Raw genomic sequence first — 16,148 nt, 5'->3', positions numbered from 1 at the left:
GATAGCAGCAGCAGCGCGAGGTTGGGGTTGGGAGTAAGCGGAACGGACGCGTCGAGAAGGGGCGAACGAGGTGTGGCTGGGAGCGCTACATGTTCCAGTCAGTAGTCAGTACACCAGCTCATTGTACTCACTCCGTAGTTCGAAAGTGAAAGATCGATCGGGCTGGATGGTGATGAGTGCGGGCGTAGGCAGACCGGGATCCAAATGTGCTGTTCTTGCGTTGAACTCCTGAGAAGCGAAAAGGCATGCAGCGCAGCGCAGCGGCAAGAGATCAGCTGCCGTGATCCGTAGCGAGACTGGCACGCAAGCATGTTATACGGTGCTCCTCCCCACGACAGATTGACGATGAGAGCGTTCGGCTATGACGCTATTACAATTCCCCTGTCCACAGCTCTCGCACCGTCATGCGCCGAATAGGGCCGAGCGTCGAAATGTGCTGCGAGTCCACTCAACAGGTCTCCCTCGACGCACCACTCCCATAATATTCTCTCTCAATTAAGCTCACCTTTGCAAAGTCCATCGCCTTGACTCCCTTAGCTCCCAAAGCAGGTCCAACGGGAGGTTGAGCAGTAGCTTTTCCAGCTGGAACAATCAGCTTGACGATTTGCGCCGCGGCTTTAGCCGTCGGACCTGCCGCTCTCTTCGACATCTTGCAAGTCGACGCTGTTGGTGCTCAACCGAGAAGTGCGCCAAAGCCGTGTGTTCACCGAGAGAAGCCAAAGGTCGGGTATGCAGATCGCAAGTGGGCCTGGACCGTAGCGCTCGTTCGAAGAGCGATGGCGATGAAGCTAGAGATCGGCTCGGTAACAGATGACTCGGAATACGCCTGCGCTAATTTCAGAGACGCAAGTCACGAGTAGGGATCTCAAGAGTCAAGAGCGTGGGTCTTGATGGTGAAGCAGCGTCCAGGGTGTTATGTCGACCTTCCTGGCATCATCTGTCGATGCATCCTTTGAGCAGCTCGTGAGACAACAGAAGAGAGCATACATCCGGCGTAAGCTGGGATTTGGTTCACGTGATCTGAGGCGGAGTCTGAGCGGATCACGTGATGCAGTCTCCTGAACCTCATGATATGAGCAACCAGCTCGAGACTCTCGGCTCTCAAAATCTCGGTTCACGCTTTCAAGACTTGACGCGAGACTCGTGATGATTCATAATAACGGTTCATGAGACGTCAGTCTTGAGTGCGAGTGTGATGAGTGATGGGCCGAGCATCTCCATCCTCATCAGCTGATGACTCTTGACTGAAGCATCATGGTGGGCCGGCATGCACGCCCTCGAGTGCGATTGCTGATTCACGTGAGTGTGAGTTTGAGTCTAAAATTCACGACTCGCGCAGCGTGTCGCGCGTCTCCACACTCTTTCCAGTCTGAGTGGGGCGCATAGCCATTGCGCGCTTATAGTGACGGCGCTTTGGCGATACCGATTTCCACATCTGCTGTGCGGGAAATTGATGCGCGATGCTCGATGTACGGGGCGCGCAACGGCCGCAACCTCTGCTTCTTGGCAAGCTACTCTATCATGCCACATCCGAGGTCTCGCAGAAAGCAGCGGCATCGTACCATTCACCATTCAGACTCCAAATGACCTTCTCCGATTGCTGTATCATAATCATCAAGTCCTTTCTACCCACCTCTACCTTGACGATCATCGCGCCTTGAGCTGCCCCGACGCGACTTGCCAGCAGGTCCCACACCGCGCAAACCACTTTGCCCGACGAACGCGCGGACGTATGAAAGGGCTGAAGAGCCGAGCTTCGTGAGCGAAAGCTCTGCAACGCTTTCATCGCTTTCAGGACGCGCATCCCTCGACAGGATGAAGTACCTGCTCGCAGCACTGGACGCTCAGCGTTCGCTCGTCCCGCTCTCCGATGCGGAGCTTCGGAAGCTTCTCAGCGATGTTAGAAGCGTCAAGGACGAGCGAGCTGAGATGGTGGAAGCGATGGATAGATTGGTCAGCGAGCTCAAAATGGACGTGAGTGCGCCCTGAAGTGATGTGTTCTGGCCAGGCACCTGTGGCATCTATCCTTGCATGCGCCGCGACATTTCCGGCGCGATGACCTGACACCCACTGACTCGCTTCGCAGGAGAACGCAAAGCAATTCTTGACAAAGGTTTCCAAGCGTGACGCGCCCGACTACTACGAAGTCATCAAGCAGCCTATGGACTTGGGCACCTTGCAGCGCAACGTGCGGTCAAGCAAGTATAAGAAGAAGGACAGCTTTATCCGTGACTTGGAGCTCATCTGGAAGAATTGCGAGTTCTACAATGGCCCCGTGAGCTTCTCGTCGGTCCCAGCGCCGATGAATGTCAGTCCTGACACTCCACTCCACGTCCGAGCAGGGACACCCCATCACGGTCTCAGCACATTACTTGCGCAACAAAGCAAAGCAGTTGCTCGCATACATACACGAAGGCGACGAGGTGGGAGAGGCATTTCGTGAATGGGAGCGGAAAGGGTTCGATGCAGCGGTAGCAAAAGGTGGTCTGCTAGGAAGAGTAAGTCATTTTGCTGGCATTTCCAAGTCCGCACTACACTACGATTCTGACTGGCTCGACACCAAGTAGCTTCCCCTCTCTGTTCCAACAGCGATGGCTAGCTTGGAAGCCAAAGACACCACGGGTCAAGAGCCGGGACCATCCAGCAAGCCCTTTGAGGCTCGCCCTGCTTTCAAACGTACTCCTTCAGGCATGCGAAAGCTTCTGGAGCTTGAATATGCAGGTCTCGCAGCTGGCGATGTGCCATCATCTTCAAGAGCCCTTCTAGCTCCTCCAGACCTTGATAGTGGTGAGGCGAGGCTTGGCGTCGAAGGTGCTCAGGCAGGCACATCCTTGGTCAGCGCATACAATCGTCGCCGTGGGAGCTTTCAGGACCGCGGCGAGGGCAGCTCGAACGGTCCCACGACCTTGGCTGCTGCTCTGCCCTCCTTTGAGCCTGCTACTGATCAAGATGCGGCTTGGTGGGCGATCGCCGAGGAAGAGCTGACGAGTGGGGCTGCAAGTGCATCCGCGTCCGAGCGCCTGCGTCCTGCCTTTGCACGCGGCCGGACAAAGACGAGGCGTTCCCTGACCGCAGCGCTTCCATTTGGCGGCGCTGCTGTCATTTCCCGGAATGTCGGAACGCTGCAAAAGTTGCGGTACACGACGAGCAAATTCGCTGCCTTGGCTTCGCATACGGATGTGAGTACATAGATACAAAGACCACTTGTGCGACGTGCTGAATAACGTCCGATCGTTAGATGGACACACCATTGCCAGCGTGGCTAGCGTCTACTTCGTCCGACGAAGAGGAGGAGGAGGAGGACGAGATTACTGGCTTCGCACCTACGACCAGACCATCCGAGCCTAGCCTTCGAGCAGGCGCCAGAAAACGACGAGCGCTTGGGCCACCGATGTTGGAGGATGGCGTCAACCCCAGCGTCGGCATCAGCTCCGGAGCAGCTCGGAGAGGACTGAACATTGTCGCGCAGACAATGAGTGCCCATGTAGGCTTTGAGAGTGAGTAATGTCGCCTCTTGCCTGAGAGAAGGGGTCCGAAGGGAGCTGACGGAGGGCAGCGGTCTCAGGTGCACGCACGTCCGCCTTGGATCTGATATCCGATCTGATGGAGGAATATCTGTCGAACATCGGCCGGACGCTCAGGCTCTACGCCGATGGGTACGCCAACGAGATGAGCACTGAGGTGAGTCAATTTTTACGAATCATCCGACATGCGAGTCTGACACCCAAATTTTCATCAGGAACTTGTCCTGCACGCGCTTCACGAGAATGGTGGGGCCGATGTTCGTAGCCTGGAGAGCTACATCGCTGATGATGTCGAGCGTTATGGGGTGCGCCTCAAGGAGCTGCTTCGCCGCAACCGCGCCGCGTACAAGGATTCCCTAAATGTAAGCTGCCAAGTGCCTTCCGCTTGCTGATCTGCCTGACTGAGTCGTTGCTCCTGTGCGCCGCAGGCAAGCGCTGTTCCAATGGGCGACGATGCCTTTTTCGCACCGGAGAACGATACCCTCGTCAGGTATGTGATGTCCGGTGCGCTGTGTCTGACGTCCGTGCAGCAGGTAACTCAGCTCCTTTCTTCACGGTCTTCAGTGGCGCGTTTGCCGACGAACTCGGCGACGACTTTTTCGGCTTCAAGGCGATGGGCATTGAAGCAGAGACGGGCATGTCTGGCCTATCAGTTCCGCGCAAATTGTTCCTCGCAAAGGACGTGCAAAAGGCCAAACATGCAGATGTTACCCAGGGGTGAGTCAGGGCATGACTGGCTACGTCGATTACGCACTCGCTGACACGATGAGTCACCTACCGCGCGAACTCAAGTGGGCCTAGCGAGGATACTTTGCAGTACTCGCCCCCGCAGGCATATGTGCCGCTGACGGAAAGCGCAGTCTCAGTACAGATTGGGCTTCTGCAACCATGGTACAGGGAACTCATGCGCAATCGAGGAAGGTGGAGGGCGCACGACGCACCTCGTCCAGAGCTGAATGGGTTCGTGGAGGCCACAGAAAACGGAGACGTGGCGAGCGAAGCTGAAGATCGAGCAAAGGACGGAGAAGTAGCTCTTTCGGACGATGAGCAGGAGCGACAGCGCTTCAGGATCGCCCCAACAGGCAAGATGCCAAAGCGTCAGATACTCGGGCCCACGGCCGCAATCAGTCTCGCAAATGGCTCTGCTACTCGCCCGATATCTAAAGCCTCGAACGCAAAGGCAGGAGGCGAATCTGCTGAGATGGCCATTTCTGGCGCAGCTAGGAAGAGGGTCAAGGCGTGAGCAGCTGGCCGCGTGTCGAGGGAGGGAGCGGAGGCAGCACACTCGTGGGAGACCTCTGGATCGCAGTACTCGTATCTATGGAATGACCTATGCTCTCGGCGGTACAACGAGTGATGACATGACGGGGCAAAACGCGATGCAGAAAAATTTGCGCAGGCGAAACATAATTGGGACCGATCGTGCATCAGAGACGCTCTTGAGGGATTGCGGTCTGGCTACGTTGCTCTTGCATGGACCTGAGCTGCGGTTGTCTCCCCGATCTTTGTGGTGAAGAAGCTGTCCCTGGGCAAGCCGACCCTATCGGTCTCTTCTACAAGCAACCGCGGCGGCTGCAGCACGTCTTCAGGCGTCAATCTCCAAGCTCCCTTGAAGAGAATGCGCGGGGGGTGGAGGGTGGAGGGTGGAGGGGTCGGGTCATGAGCAGCATAGACGTCAGATCGCAGTGCTTCGTTCGCGATTCTTGCCCCCAAGACTTACCCAATGTATGCCGACTGATTTACGGCTCTTGACTTTTTGGTGCACGAACACGGCATCGTGAGGAGCCATCTGGGAGGGGGCGGGACAAAGAGTTGAGCGTCGGAAGCGACCGTCGACGTGAACGTGATTGTACCCTACACTATTGCGCGTTCGCACTCACGTGAATGCTGCTCATAAAGATGCGCGGCAAATAAGCACCGATGGGAATCATGGATAGATCGAATGGTCCCAACAGCTCTCCGATCTCCTCAAAGGCCTGCATGCAGACAGACAGACAGACAGACAGACAGACAGACAGGTGTAGATGGTGAGTGCTTGAACGCACGGCGATGCTCCTGGCGTGGACTCACAGGGCAGACTGGAAGCGCATCCTCCTCCTCCCTGGACATGTTGCGTCTAGGAACTGCGCGGAGGCCCGTCTGCATATCACAACCAAGGTGTCAGGCGGAATTCACACGAGCAGCACAGCAAAGGGGCGCTCGGACTAACATCACCTGCGAACCACACATTCGCACCACCAGAGCCTGCCTGTTCATTTCTGCTGTCCAAGGCCCAGCCAGCCCAGAGGGTCTTTTTCTGGTCAAAAGTGGACCTGCCTGATTGATGCTGTGCTGGTGTACAAGTCGCTTTGAGCTCGCCTTTGATTTCGGGCGAGTCTGGGCTCAGGGGCAAGGAGAGGGAGACGGCTTGCCACCAGTCCAGGCTGGTGTGATGTGCTCGCGGAATGCCGAGAGACTCTAGCAACGGAATGAGTCCTAGCGGGGCTATGAAATGCTGCGGGTCAAGGACAACATTTGTGAGCATGTCTGGCAGGAGTTACGGTGGTGCTTGAGGACATACAGGCAATGGGTGCCGTTCATCCGACAGCCTCACGATGCTTCGAAGCGTAGCGTCGTCCAGATGGTCGTAGTGATTGCTATATACACGCGAAGCATAACAGAATCAGCACGCCGCACCTTACCCGCATTGCGCTCTCATTTTTGCTTACTGGCTCAGGGCCACGACGTGTGGCCATGCCCCATTGTCTTTGATCGCTTGAACCGAGGTTGGAGGAGGAGTGAATCGCTTGGGTCCCAGCCATTGAGAAGGTGAACATCTCAGACTGAAGACGGGATCTGTCAGCACGCGAATGTGTTTGGTGGGCGCGTCTGCTGAAGGGACGGGCAGAAGGTAGAGACCGCAAGCGTGGCTGAAGAATTTCATCAGACGGGGTCAGTCGTGGTACGAAGATGCAGCGTGGGAGCTCGAAAGGAGGCTCGACGCACCCGAGCCATATGACTGCAGTCTGATCACTAGCGATGGCAAGCGTCGCTTTCCAATCCACCTCCTTGACAATGTCCAGATTGGCAGGCAACGCAGGTTCTTCGTCCCAGTCCAAGAATCTAGCTTTGAGAAAGTCCATCATCTGGTGATTCGCAGCAGATTTCCAAGGCGAGACGAAGGATTTGGGCAAGCCTGATGAAGAGGGCTGCACATGGTGAGGCTTGGAAGCGTAAAAGGGAGGGGCGGAGATGGGTAGAGAGGTGGACACCACTCCGCTCGCCTTGGTGCTAGTGGATCGAGCTGTCATTGTGATGATGCGCTGATTCGAAAGGAGAGCTGATGCGAGATGCGCTCTGAAAGTCGTTGCGATACCGGAGTGGTGAGCAAGACGGGAGCTCATGGCCCTGCTTGCGAGTCGCGAGTGCGCAGATGGGGCGGACCGCACGCAGGGAGCAATGTGCAAAGAGTTCAGCAGCGCCGTGTTTTAACTTCTTGAGGAGCGATGATGGACTCTACGTTACGAGCGACGTCGCCGCCGATGCGTGGTCGTGACATGACCGTAAGGTGACATGTTACCTATACTCGCGCTGTCGTCAAGGCCAAGCCACTCACGCGCCGGGTTGTGATTGTTCCTGCTGCAAGGTTCGTGGTTGCCAGAGCTGACCTTCGCAGCTTGGACGCTCCGCTTTCCGGCGGACGCGCGAATGATGACGCGCGCATGATGGTACGTCTCGATCGCGGCAGGCTTGCTGCACGGTCATGCATATTCGACAAAGATTCACATTCACATTCAAGATTCAGATTCCATTCATTCAATTCATTCACGTCAGCGTTTCCCGCCGCGACTCGCGCGATCATGTGGATTCTGATTGCAACGCGCGCCCCGCCTTTCCGCGGCAAGCCGCCTACACAAAAGCGTCGACGCGGCACACCAATGGTGAATTACCTTGATTCGATCGAGCGATTGCTAAGCCTTCACGACGAAGCAGATCGTTTCACAGCCAATAGGACATGCTGGGCACCTCATCAATCAGCTCTCTGGACACGCAAACGCAGCAAGGAAGCGTTCGATCACCTTTCTGCTGCCATCGCCTAGCATTCACTGCATTCATGCGGTCCGTGCTCGCTCGGTCGTCATCGGCTGCTTGGGTGGGCCGAAGATTTCCGAGGTGTGCGTGCTCGTGCTGACGGCGCGGTAGTTTTGATTGTTTAGCTTCGTCCACTCACGGATAGCGTGTACCGCCGGCCTAGCTGTGCTGCTATAGCTGCAATGCACAAATCCTTGGCGCCGTTCGAAGCAAGGCAATCAATCACGAATACCTTCCCCACGAGGCTCTCATCCTCACCAACGGGAACGTCAGGCGCTGTATATAGAGGCACACAAGTCGTCATGTCGATAGTGCGGCGATGAATGCGCACTCCACTCTGTCCTCATAGCGGCACACCACACGCGAGGCAGACCATGGCGGCCTTTTCAGCATCAGGGTTCGATGCCCAAGCCTACTTCAAAGCCCGACCACAGTATCCCGAACCCATCTTTGATCTCATCTACGCTTTCCACTCTCACTCGGGGTCAACAGCACGATTCGAACGCGCACTAGACCTGGGAACGGGTCCAGGTCTGCTAGCCTACCCTCTGACGTTGCGTTTCAAGCATGTGATAGCTAGCGATCCATCCAGCTCCATGCTGGCTCAAGCCAAGTCCATCAACCCCAGCACGGATCTGGAAGCGATGAAAGGCCAAGCTGTTCCCCCTGATCACACGCTGCAATTCTTGACGGCGTCGGTGGAGCATCTAAAAGGTGTGGAGGATCAGAGCGTGGATCTCGTCGTAGGAGCCGCCGTAGCTCACTGGTTCGACTGGTTCGCGGAGCCGAATGGTGAAAGAGTGTGGAGGGAGTTGGAAAGAGTCTTGAGGCCTGGTGGTAGTGTGGTCTTTGTGTGAGTTGCACGACACCAGAGCTGTTGGCGACCAGCCCCTGCTTACTCTGCGACGCCTCGCTCCTTCACCTCAGAGGTTACATGGTGGCAGCAGCAGCGGGTTTGGAAGTATTCAACAAGTACTGCGTCGAGTCATTGTCCCAGCATCCAGACAGGCTGGGCAAATACTATGACCTGGTGCGTGCGTGCGATGACAAATTTCTTTGCAAGGTCCTCGCATGATTTGACGTCGACCGCCGCTCTTCTGATCCTTGCCAGGACAACCCCCAAGCGCCCGTCCAAATTGTAAGGAGCTGCTACGACATGATTCCGCCTCCTCGGGCACCGGCCTGGGACGAATCGCGAACCTTTAGCCTGAAGCAAGACATAGACCCATCCATCTTTACATCGACCGCGCCTCCATCTGCAGCTCCATCTTGGGTCACATCTACCCTCTCGCCATACTTTTCCGCTCTGGACCTGTCCAAGTCCGACTCTGAGGTTCAAAAAAGCGGTCTGCCAACACTCTTGCGCAAGAAGGGGAAGCTGAGGCAAATCGTAGATATGTTCAAGAGCTCGAGCGGGTATGTCAAGCTCAAGGCGGAGAGACCCGACGAGGCCGAGGCTTTGGTGGAGGGCTGGATGGAGGAAGCTAGGCTGCAGCAGGCAAAGGCCGATGCAGCCAAGAAGCTCGGCAAGGAGGTTCAATTCGTCAGCTCGGAAGAGGCACAACAATTCCTTTTGCCGTGGGATCACGACATTGAGGTGAGCGAGAGCGAAGCTGATTGGTCTCAACGCTTGCTGACTGCTGAACACTTTCGCCATTTCGCGCCTCGCGATAGCTCATTTACGGAACCCACATCAGCTTCTACCGGCGCGCTGGATGAGCGCATCAGTGGAAAGCAGACACGTCGAGCTCTGAAGAACAATGCGATTTCGTACAGTCAAATACATTACACAGAACGAAACTGCGCGAGCAACGATGATGCGATGAGACGGTAAGAGGAAGGGGAATGCACGAGGAGCGAAATCGATGATCAAAATGCAAAGCTTTCAGATTTGATCGAGCCCGCTTCGACTCCCGCCTTGGTGAGAGCGAGCTTGGCCACGCTGTCGAATCGAGGAGCGCCACAGACGACGATGAGATCGCTCTGCTTGACCTTCTTGACATCGTCGCGCGGGAGCAAAAAGGGACGGTGTCGCGTCGAATCGTCGGTCGTTGCGATGGGGATAGCCGGATGCTTCAGAGAGGTGGCTGTCAGTCGCGCAGAGGCGTAAAGATGGAGATCCAGAGAGAGCATCTCGGCTGTAGGAGGTTCGGGCAGGTCCAAATTGCGCTCCTCGTCCTCTGCGAAAGCCAATAGGAGGTGGATGGTGACCACGAGAGGGTGACTGGGGGCGGCAAGCGCCAAGGTGCCATACAGCAAGTCGAGTAGCGGTGCAGCCTCGGTCGCACGAGTCGCCAAAACGACCAGCACCTCTGCGGGCTGATTCCCTATAGGTGATCTTAGGTGTGAAAGGTGGGCCAAAAGAGGTGTGAAGCCTATGCCTGCGACAAGATAGGTGAGCACGAGGGGTGATGCGCGATCCGACGCGGTCTGGCTAGCCAGAGGTAGGATGACTTGGCCTTCTATACCCATCAGTGGCAGCTTCAGCAACGGCGGTGGAGACTGCACGCTAATGTCAGAGTTCAGAATCTTGCCGCGGTGGAACAATCCTGGAGTCACACCTCCTCTAGGCACCCTTCGAAGCGTGACGTCAAGCTCTGTGGCGCCTTGCTCTGCACCCGGCCTGCAAGCGGTGATGGTCCAGCTTCGAACGCCATCATCGTTCAGATCTTTTTCGCCGCCCTTGCTGAACGACATGTGCTGATACTGCGTCACTCTGGAATCCAACGCTGCGTGCGCGTCCAGGACGATGTGACGGCCTGCGGCCCACGTGCTCGCATGCTTGCTGTCGACGCTCCAGGTAAAGGTAGCTAAAACGTCCGAAGCGAATCGGACTTTGATGAGGGTGGCGAGGGGCGCATCGTCTGCCATCAGTGATGGTTTCTCGCTGGCGAGCAGTCGGACCGGTGGGTTGTAGGGCGACCAAAGCAGCGACGCGTCCAACAACGCCTTATGATTCAGCGCTTGTGAAGGAGCTTCAAGGGACAGGCGCTGATGCGCTTCCCTCGCATCCACGGCGAGCGGCAAGGCATTCTTGATGTACACCCAGCCGGTTACCCAAATCCGCAAAGCGCCCGCAACGCCCCGAATCAGCTTGCGCACCTCTTCTCCAGCCAACACCTCTGCTTGCCCAGTCAGGTACAGTGCATCGGTGGGCCAGCTTCCATATTTCAAGCACATTCCCCACACCGGAATGGACAAGCTAGCAAGGCCATCGTGCGTGACATTGCCGTACGATTGCATCATCCTGTTGCCGCTCCAGTCTGGCAAGACGATCGCTGTGCGTCCTCTTTCCTCGTCAAAGTAAGACCGCAGGAAACCTCGAGGTCCACCGCGGATGTTGCAGCCCAACCGGTCTGGATCGGGATTCCAACCACCGAAGGAGCCTGAATGCTTCGTGTGCAGGAAGCACATTTCCGCTTCGCCGATCAAATCTAAAAGGGTCGTGGGCATTGGTGTGCCTAGTGGCGGTTGTAGATTCTCTTCAACGAGCACGGGGGCTTGTCTCGTGCTAGAAGGGACGATGCGTCGAATGTTGATGTCTGCACGGACATGAACATTGGTCAGCTTGCTTGCGCGCACATCATCAGCGACGACGACTACTCACACTTTGGACAGTTGCCCAAGGTCGAGCTCATCTGCCACGTCCATTCCACGTTCGCGTGATGCTCGTCGGCCTGCACATCCACGATGCGGCCTTCGAATTTGTTGCGCCTTCGGTTCTCGAGCATGACACCGACTGCGGAGCACAGGACATCTTGATCGCCAAACGCTTGCGAGCTTTTTGCTTTGCGCTCCGTCGCTCTGCGAATGGCCCGCAAAGCAGGAGTGCCAGGTGGCATGGATGCACGGACGCGTACAGAGCCTTGATGCAACTCTTGCTCAATGTCATCCAAAGGTTCCAGGAATGCCAGCTGGCCTTCAGAGCCTGCAAGGATGGAACCCCACGGTCTGCCGTCCTCGTCCAACGTGGTGACGGGCAGAAAGCTCAGCTGCGACAAAAAGGGACGCATCTGATCTGGAAGACCTTCGATCATCGATCTCGTTGGACCTTCCATCATGTAATCCTCGTAACCACGCGCCTCTTGTGCGGCCAGCTCGCCAGCGTGCCATGCTGTCGGGGCGGGCATGGTGATCCAAAGGCTTGCAATGATTATGCTCCCTTTCCTTCCCGACGTCAAGTGGTGGTGGTGTTTGAGAGCGATGTCGGAGCATGCGTATCGGGTGGCATGACAGCACCCACGCCATCCGCCTTCTCAACGGCCGTAAAGTCACGATCATTCACGATTGTGATCCGCTTGCATGGCCGACCGCCTCCGCACGGATTCCGCCAACTTGTGATCAGTGAAAGCACGTGACCCTCCCGGCTGCGTGCGCTCCACAGAATCAGGAAATCCTGCGTCACGCGCATGCATGGCTTGTGCACCGCGTTCGCTGGCTGCGTGCGTGCCAGATGAGTGTATATAATAGAGACGTCGAGCTGGATCACGATCTGAATCACGAATGGAGCGGGTCTTGGAGCTTGCGTGCTCTCGATCTCGCTTCTTCGCTTTGGACTTTCACTTGACACATCTTTTGCGCATTCGAGATTGGCCCATCACGCACGCACGCACGCACGCACGCACACGCACGCACGCGTGTCGCGCTCTCAGCCATGTCAAAGACCAACGCTCGTTCAGCATGGCCGCCTTCTAGCAGCAGCAGCAGCAATGTTTCTAGTCGATCCTACTCCGAAACGCGAGGGCGAGAGGGGAGAGGCGGAGGCTCGTGGGAAGATGATGCGTGGGGAATAGACTCGGACGACGAAGATTTCGTGTCGAGAGAGGCGAGAGGCAGAGGGACGAGAACGGCGGAGACGAAACCTCGAATCGATAGTGGGCAGCAGCAACGCGATAAAGGCGAGGAAGATACGTCGAGCCCAACGCGGCCGACGACGACGGGCAAACACGCACCTCCCGCAAGACCCCACCCTTTCCCCATCCCTACCGGAAGCAAGGGACCAGGCGGCGGATCGTTCCAGTCGGCGGCAGGCATGAATAGCTTCAGGAGTGCAAATGGACGAGCTTCGAACGCATCTACATCCACACCAGTCGGTGCTCAACCAAGCAGCGTGGGAAGCTGGACCGTGGTGGACCCTTCCCGAGTGGGATCGCATGAGCGAAGCTCACCTGTGGATGAGGCAGAAGTCCGGAGCAGCAGCAGAACTGGTTCGACCAATGGTCTCGACTCGCGATCTTCTTCTCATTCGCCAATTGATCGGACGGGCGACCGGAGTCTCGCGGGATCGCCCCCAACAGATGTCGGCTCGAGTGCAGCCGCTGCCATTCATAGAGCGGCTACGGCCAACGGCACTGGCTCGAGAGGTCAGGATTTGTCGCCGGAGAGGGCGAAGCACAGGAGGGACAGCGAGGCAAGCAGTAGCGGAGCAGGTGGTATGCACGCGCACGGCAGAGGAAAGAGAGCCAATGCAAAGGAGAGGGAAGAGATGCAGAAATGTCTTCGAGGAGACGTGGAGAATGTCATGACGGGTGAGTGGGATGCGCGAGTGTGTCAAATGTGGACAACGACGTGAGCTGACGCGCGTCGTGTCCACGCGCAGACCCGACAGCGCTGCTGGCTGGACTCTCTCTGGACTGGGCCAAGCATCCGCCCTTGTCCTTTGCGACGCAGCCCAGCACACCGAGCACTGCGCGACCACCCACCTTTGCGGCCGCAAGCAGCGGAATACTTCCAGAGACGGCTCTGGCAGGTCCGAGTTTCACGTCTGCCGCACCTTTGGCATCACCAGCTGCTGGAGCCTCTCGCAGAAGACAGCAGGTGGACGTGGTCAGTATGGGCGGTGATGGTCTCTTTGCTTCTGGTGGCTTTGGAGCTTCCCAGACGGATCTCCCGAGCGCGGAAGAAGACGCTCAAGCGTCCGCAGCTGTTGCTCTGTCCGAGGAGAAGCAGAGCCTTGCTAGAGCAAATAGCCATCGGACGGTGCGACGGAGAGAGCGCTTCGTGCGTTGCTTGGCGAGCGAGACCGTGCCCATGGGTGAGCAATGGCAGCACGTTATCGGCCATGGACGCTGGCTGACAAGCCCTCTATTGTCATTGCAGATGAGCTGCGCGCGCTTGCATGGCAAGGCGTGCCGGAGGAGCTGAGACCCATGGTATGGCAGCTCTTGTTGGTGAGTCTGAAAGAGGGCGCATTATAGACGCATTTTTGGCTTCAAGGTGTCGTCGCAGCTGACGCGACCGCCACCTCCCCCGACAGGGCTACTTGCCGCCAGCGAAAGCGCACCGCGCATCCGTGTTGGCTCGAAAGAGGTCAGAGTATGCTCAAGGTACAAAGCTCGCTTTTCAAAGAGGCAACGAGGGACTGGACGCGGCAATCTGGCACCAGATACGCATCGATGTGCCCCGCACGAACCCGGGCATCAGCCTCTGGCAGCGAGAGGCGACGCAGAGGGTCAGTGGGAAGGTCTGCATGCATCGCTTGGACGACTCTCACGCTGCACGCTCACCCCCTGCACGATTCAGGCACTCGAGAGAATCCTCTACGTTTGGGCCATTCGACATCCAGCAAGTGGCTACGTGCAAGGCATCAATGATTTGGCGACTCCCTTCTTTGAGGTCTTCTTGAGCGCTTACATCTGTGAGTAGCGAGGCGGCGAAGGTGGCTCTTGCGCCGCGCTGACGTCTCCCTTCGTGCGCAGCCGGTGACCCGGAGAGCTACGACGTTTCCATGCTGCCCGAAGCTGCATTGGAAGCGTTGGAGGCGGACACGTTTTGGTGTCTATCCAAGCTTCTCGATGGCATTCAGGATAATTACATCTTTGCTCAACCTGGCATACAGAGACAAGTCCGTCGGATGGCAGCTCTCGTGGCGAGAATCGATCCGCCACTGCATGCGCACCTCGAGGAGCAGGGTGTAGAGTACATGCAGTTTGCATTTAGGTGGATGAATTGCTTGCTGATGCGAGAGATGAGCGTTCGGAACATCGTCCGAATGTGGGACACGTATCTGGTGAGTGAGGTCGGCTGACCATCTCGCGAGCGCTGATTGGGGGTGCGAGAGAGAGAGAGTTGTGGTCTGACCACCTCGCTCTTGCGACCGACCACTTCGCTCTTGCGACTGACTACCTCGCTCTTGCTTCGTAGGCGGAAGGGCCGGACGCATTCTCCGAATTCCACCTCTACGTGTGCAGCGTCTTTTTGAGCAAGTGGAGCTCGGAGCTGCTCAAGATGGATTTCCAAGGCATCATCATGTTCCTCCAAAGCTTGCCTACGGGTGATTGGAGCGACAGGGATGCCGAGATGCTCCTGAGCGACGCCTTTGTGTGAGTCTAGGCAGGGTCGGCCGTGCTTGCCAACGTCTGTGCTGATTCCTGCGTCCATCGACGACGAGCAGGAAGAAGAGCCTGTTTGGCGGCACGGGCCACCTTGTAAAGTAGTGCCTACAACCAACTTGGCGTCAATTCATCGCCCGCGGTGTTCATAGCACAAAAGGGGGTTGCCGAGCGACGCTCTTGGCGAGGAGCACCTCTCCCCGCCCCGGTCCTTTTACGCGCGACTGTCCTTGTATAGCGATGCTCGAGGTGGGAGCACAAACGCAGGAACCGCAGACCGTAGCTGATGCGAATGCGAATGCAACACATTCCGTGCGTCCCGCGGCTGGATCGGCGCCAATGCCGGCCGTACCCATGCATTCGTGACAGCACGACTACTTTGTGTTGCGCCGGCGTGATCACTCGTCATGTCATTCGCGAGTGACACCATAGACCGGGCGGGGGGATGCTTGAAAATGCTGCATACATGCATGACATGAACTTTGAGACCGCGGGATCGCGAATGCCTTTGCAAACGCGCGTACGATGCCCTCTTCTCCCCGCACGCTCTGGCGAGGCGAAAGGGGAGGCGCCATCGCGCGAGAAGGCATGAAAGGTCACCGCGCGCGCGGCGAGAGCTATAATTTGGCAGCGCGTCGCGGACCGCAAGGGGCTCCGGCTTCTCAATGTGGGGTAACAGTGGGGCAGAGAGGAGGGAAAAGACGACGAGTTCTTGCTTAATTGCCGCCGGCGCTCTTGCCCGCATCCAGCAGAGCAGCGCACGCACGCACAGGCTGGACACACTCCTGACTCGTGACTCGTGACTCGGCGATTGCGATTGCGATCGCGATCGCGATCAGCCTCGGCCGGATGACCGCGCGGCAACTCACACTCTGGTCGGTCCGAACGTTCCGTCTCGTTCAAATGCTGGTTGCTCTCTCTCGAATGTGGCTTGGATTTTTCTGCCTGCCTGCCTGCCTGGCCTTGCCGGTGGCGAATCGCCGTGCAAAGCCGACCGTGACAATGGTCGAACGGCATATCGGTGCGCAAAAGAGAGAGCAGGGAAACACCCTCAGAGCTGCTGCTGCTGCTGCTGCACCCGCGCCGAGGTTAAAACGCGCAAGTGCTGCAGCTAACGCTAACGGATCGCGCTAGGGTGTTCCTAGCGTAGACCCCCGGCCTCGCTCTAAAAGCCTCAAGGTGGCGCGCGCGGCGCAGCAGCAGCAGCACAATCAGCAACATT

General features: G+C 57.3%; 7 protein-coding genes across 7 annotated transcripts; 3 read left to right on the top strand and 4 right to left on the bottom strand.

The window, feature by feature from the left end:
* Positions 1-129: 129 nt before the first annotated feature.
* On the bottom strand, positions 130-649 carry IE81DRAFT_303380 (hypothetical protein; the record flags this gene model as incomplete). Its single annotated transcript, XM_025512276.1, has 2 exons — positions 130-228; positions 506-649. Coding segments are annotated over 2 exons (243 nt in total), but the record flags the coding sequence as incomplete, so codon positions are not given.
* An 871-nt stretch (positions 650-1,520) lies between these two features.
* On the top strand, positions 1,521-5,131 carry IE81DRAFT_324336 (hypothetical protein). Its single transcript, XM_025514209.1, has 10 exons — positions 1,521-1,974; positions 2,087-2,275; positions 2,343-2,498; positions 2,568-3,179; positions 3,239-3,497; positions 3,566-3,681; positions 3,740-3,886; positions 3,953-4,014; positions 4,089-4,241; positions 4,317-5,131. The coding sequence occupies exons 1-10, from the start codon at positions 1,816-1,818 to the stop codon at positions 4,765-4,767; spliced, it is 2,304 nt and encodes a 767-aa protein (XP_025368865.1). The 5' UTR covers positions 1,521-1,815; the 3' UTR covers positions 4,768-5,131.
* IE81DRAFT_324334 (Metallo-hydrolase/oxidoreductase) lies at positions 4,822-7,199 on the bottom strand. Its single transcript, XM_025514208.1, has 8 exons — positions 6,510-7,199; positions 6,233-6,433; positions 6,085-6,160; positions 5,734-6,018; positions 5,595-5,663; positions 5,405-5,500; positions 5,245-5,313; positions 4,822-5,132 (listed from the first exon to the last, which is right to left on the bottom strand). The coding sequence occupies exons 1-8, from the start codon at positions 6,905-6,907 to the stop codon at positions 4,983-4,985; spliced, it is 1,344 nt and encodes a 447-aa protein (XP_025368864.1). The 5' UTR covers positions 6,908-7,199; the 3' UTR covers positions 4,822-4,982.
* Positions 7,200-7,761: 562 nt separating this feature from the next.
* IE81DRAFT_161263 (S-adenosyl-L-methionine-dependent methyltransferase) lies at positions 7,762-8,856 on the top strand. The gene is made up of 2 exons (XM_025510535.1): positions 7,762-8,448; positions 8,523-8,856. Exons 1-2 carry the CDS (start codon positions 7,919-7,921, stop codon positions 8,668-8,670), a joined length of 678 nt encoding a protein of 225 aa, XP_025368863.1. The 5' UTR covers positions 7,762-7,918; the 3' UTR covers positions 8,671-8,856.
* Positions 8,857-9,446: 590 nt separating this feature from the next.
* On the bottom strand, positions 9,447-11,839 carry IE81DRAFT_161316 (hypothetical protein). Its single transcript, XM_025510536.1, has 2 exons — positions 11,203-11,839; positions 9,447-11,137 (listed from the first exon to the last, which is right to left on the bottom strand). The coding sequence occupies exons 1-2, from the start codon at positions 11,723-11,725 to the stop codon at positions 9,465-9,467; spliced, it is 2,196 nt and encodes a 731-aa protein (XP_025368862.1). The 5' UTR covers positions 11,726-11,839; the 3' UTR covers positions 9,447-9,464.
* A 266-nt stretch (positions 11,840-12,105) lies between these two features.
* Positions 12,106-15,243, top strand: IE81DRAFT_314889 (RabGAP/TBC). Its single transcript, XM_025512518.1, has 8 exons — positions 12,106-13,123; positions 13,195-13,629; positions 13,695-13,765; positions 13,852-14,046; positions 14,118-14,232; positions 14,294-14,604; positions 14,739-14,917; positions 14,989-15,243. The coding sequence occupies exons 1-8, from the start codon at positions 12,250-12,252 to the stop codon at positions 15,029-15,031; spliced, it is 2,223 nt and encodes a 740-aa protein (XP_025368861.1). The 5' UTR covers positions 12,106-12,249; the 3' UTR covers positions 15,032-15,243.
* Positions 14,782-15,768, bottom strand: IE81DRAFT_161229 (hypothetical protein). The gene has a single exon (XM_025510534.1). The coding sequence runs from the start codon at positions 15,669-15,671 to the stop codon at positions 15,141-15,143; it is 531 nt and encodes a 176-aa protein (XP_025368860.1). The 5' UTR covers positions 15,672-15,768; the 3' UTR covers positions 14,782-15,140.
* Positions 15,769-16,148: the final 380 nt, after the last annotated feature.

This window comes from Ceraceosorus guamensis, assembly GCF_003144195.1.
Source record: "Ceraceosorus guamensis strain MCA 4658 unplaced genomic scaffold IE81scaffold_39, whole genome shotgun sequence".
NCBI lineage: Eukaryota > Fungi > Basidiomycota > Exobasidiomycetes > Ceraceosorales > Ceraceosoraceae > Ceraceosorus > Ceraceosorus guamensis.
Note: the sequence above shows the minus strand (reverse complement) of the source record. Positions and strands in the feature narration are given on the sequence as shown.

Coding starts and splice junctions, on each gene's coding strand:
- IE81DRAFT_314889 (XM_025512518.1), top strand. CDS start 12,250: ATGTCAAAGACCAACGCTCGTTCAGCATGGCCGCCTTCTAGCAGCAGC. Junction 13,766..13,851: donor TGGTATGGCAGCTCTTGTTG/GTGAGTCTGAAA, acceptor CTCCCCCGACAG/GGCTACTTGCCGCCAGCGAA. Junction 14,047..14,117: donor AGCGAGAGGCGACGCAGAGG/GTCAGTGGGAAG, acceptor TGCACGATTCAG/GCACTCGAGAGAATCCTCTA.
- IE81DRAFT_161229 (XM_025510534.1), bottom strand. CDS start 15,671: ATGCGGGCAAGAGCGCCGGCGGCAATTAAGCAAGAACTCGTCGTCTTT.
- IE81DRAFT_161316 (XM_025510536.1), bottom strand. CDS start 11,725: ATGCCCGCCCCGACAGCATGGCACGCTGGCGAGCTGGCCGCACAAGAG. Junction 11,138..11,202: donor CTTGGGCAACTGTCCAAAGT/GTGAGTAGTCGT, acceptor ATGTCCGTGCAG/ACATCAACATTCGACGCATC.
- IE81DRAFT_324336 (XM_025514209.1), top strand. CDS start 1,816: ATGAAGTACCTGCTCGCAGCACTGGACGCTCAGCGTTCGCTCGTCCCG. Junction 3,180..3,238: donor CCTTGGCTTCGCATACGGAT/GTGAGTACATAG, acceptor TCCGATCGTTAG/ATGGACACACCATTGCCAGC. Junction 4,015..4,088: donor GAGAACGATACCCTCGTCAG/GTATGTGATGTC, acceptor CACGGTCTTCAG/TGGCGCGTTTGCCGACGAAC.
- IE81DRAFT_161263 (XM_025510535.1), top strand. CDS start 7,919: ATGCGCACTCCACTCTGTCCTCATAGCGGCACACCACACGCGAGGCAG. Junction 8,449..8,522: donor GGTGGTAGTGTGGTCTTTGT/GTGAGTTGCACG, acceptor CCTTCACCTCAG/AGGTTACATGGTGGCAGCAG.
- IE81DRAFT_324334 (XM_025514208.1), bottom strand. CDS start 6,907: ATGAGCTCCCGTCTTGCTCACCACTCCGGTATCGCAACGACTTTCAGA. Junction 6,019..6,084: donor ATGAACGGCACCCATTGCCT/GTATGTCCTCAA, acceptor CTTGACCCGCAG/CATTTCATAGCCCCGCTAGG. Junction 5,314..5,404: donor TCTTTATGAGCAGCATTCAC/GTGAGTGCGAAC, acceptor GCCCCCTCCCAG/ATGGCTCCTCACGATGCCGT.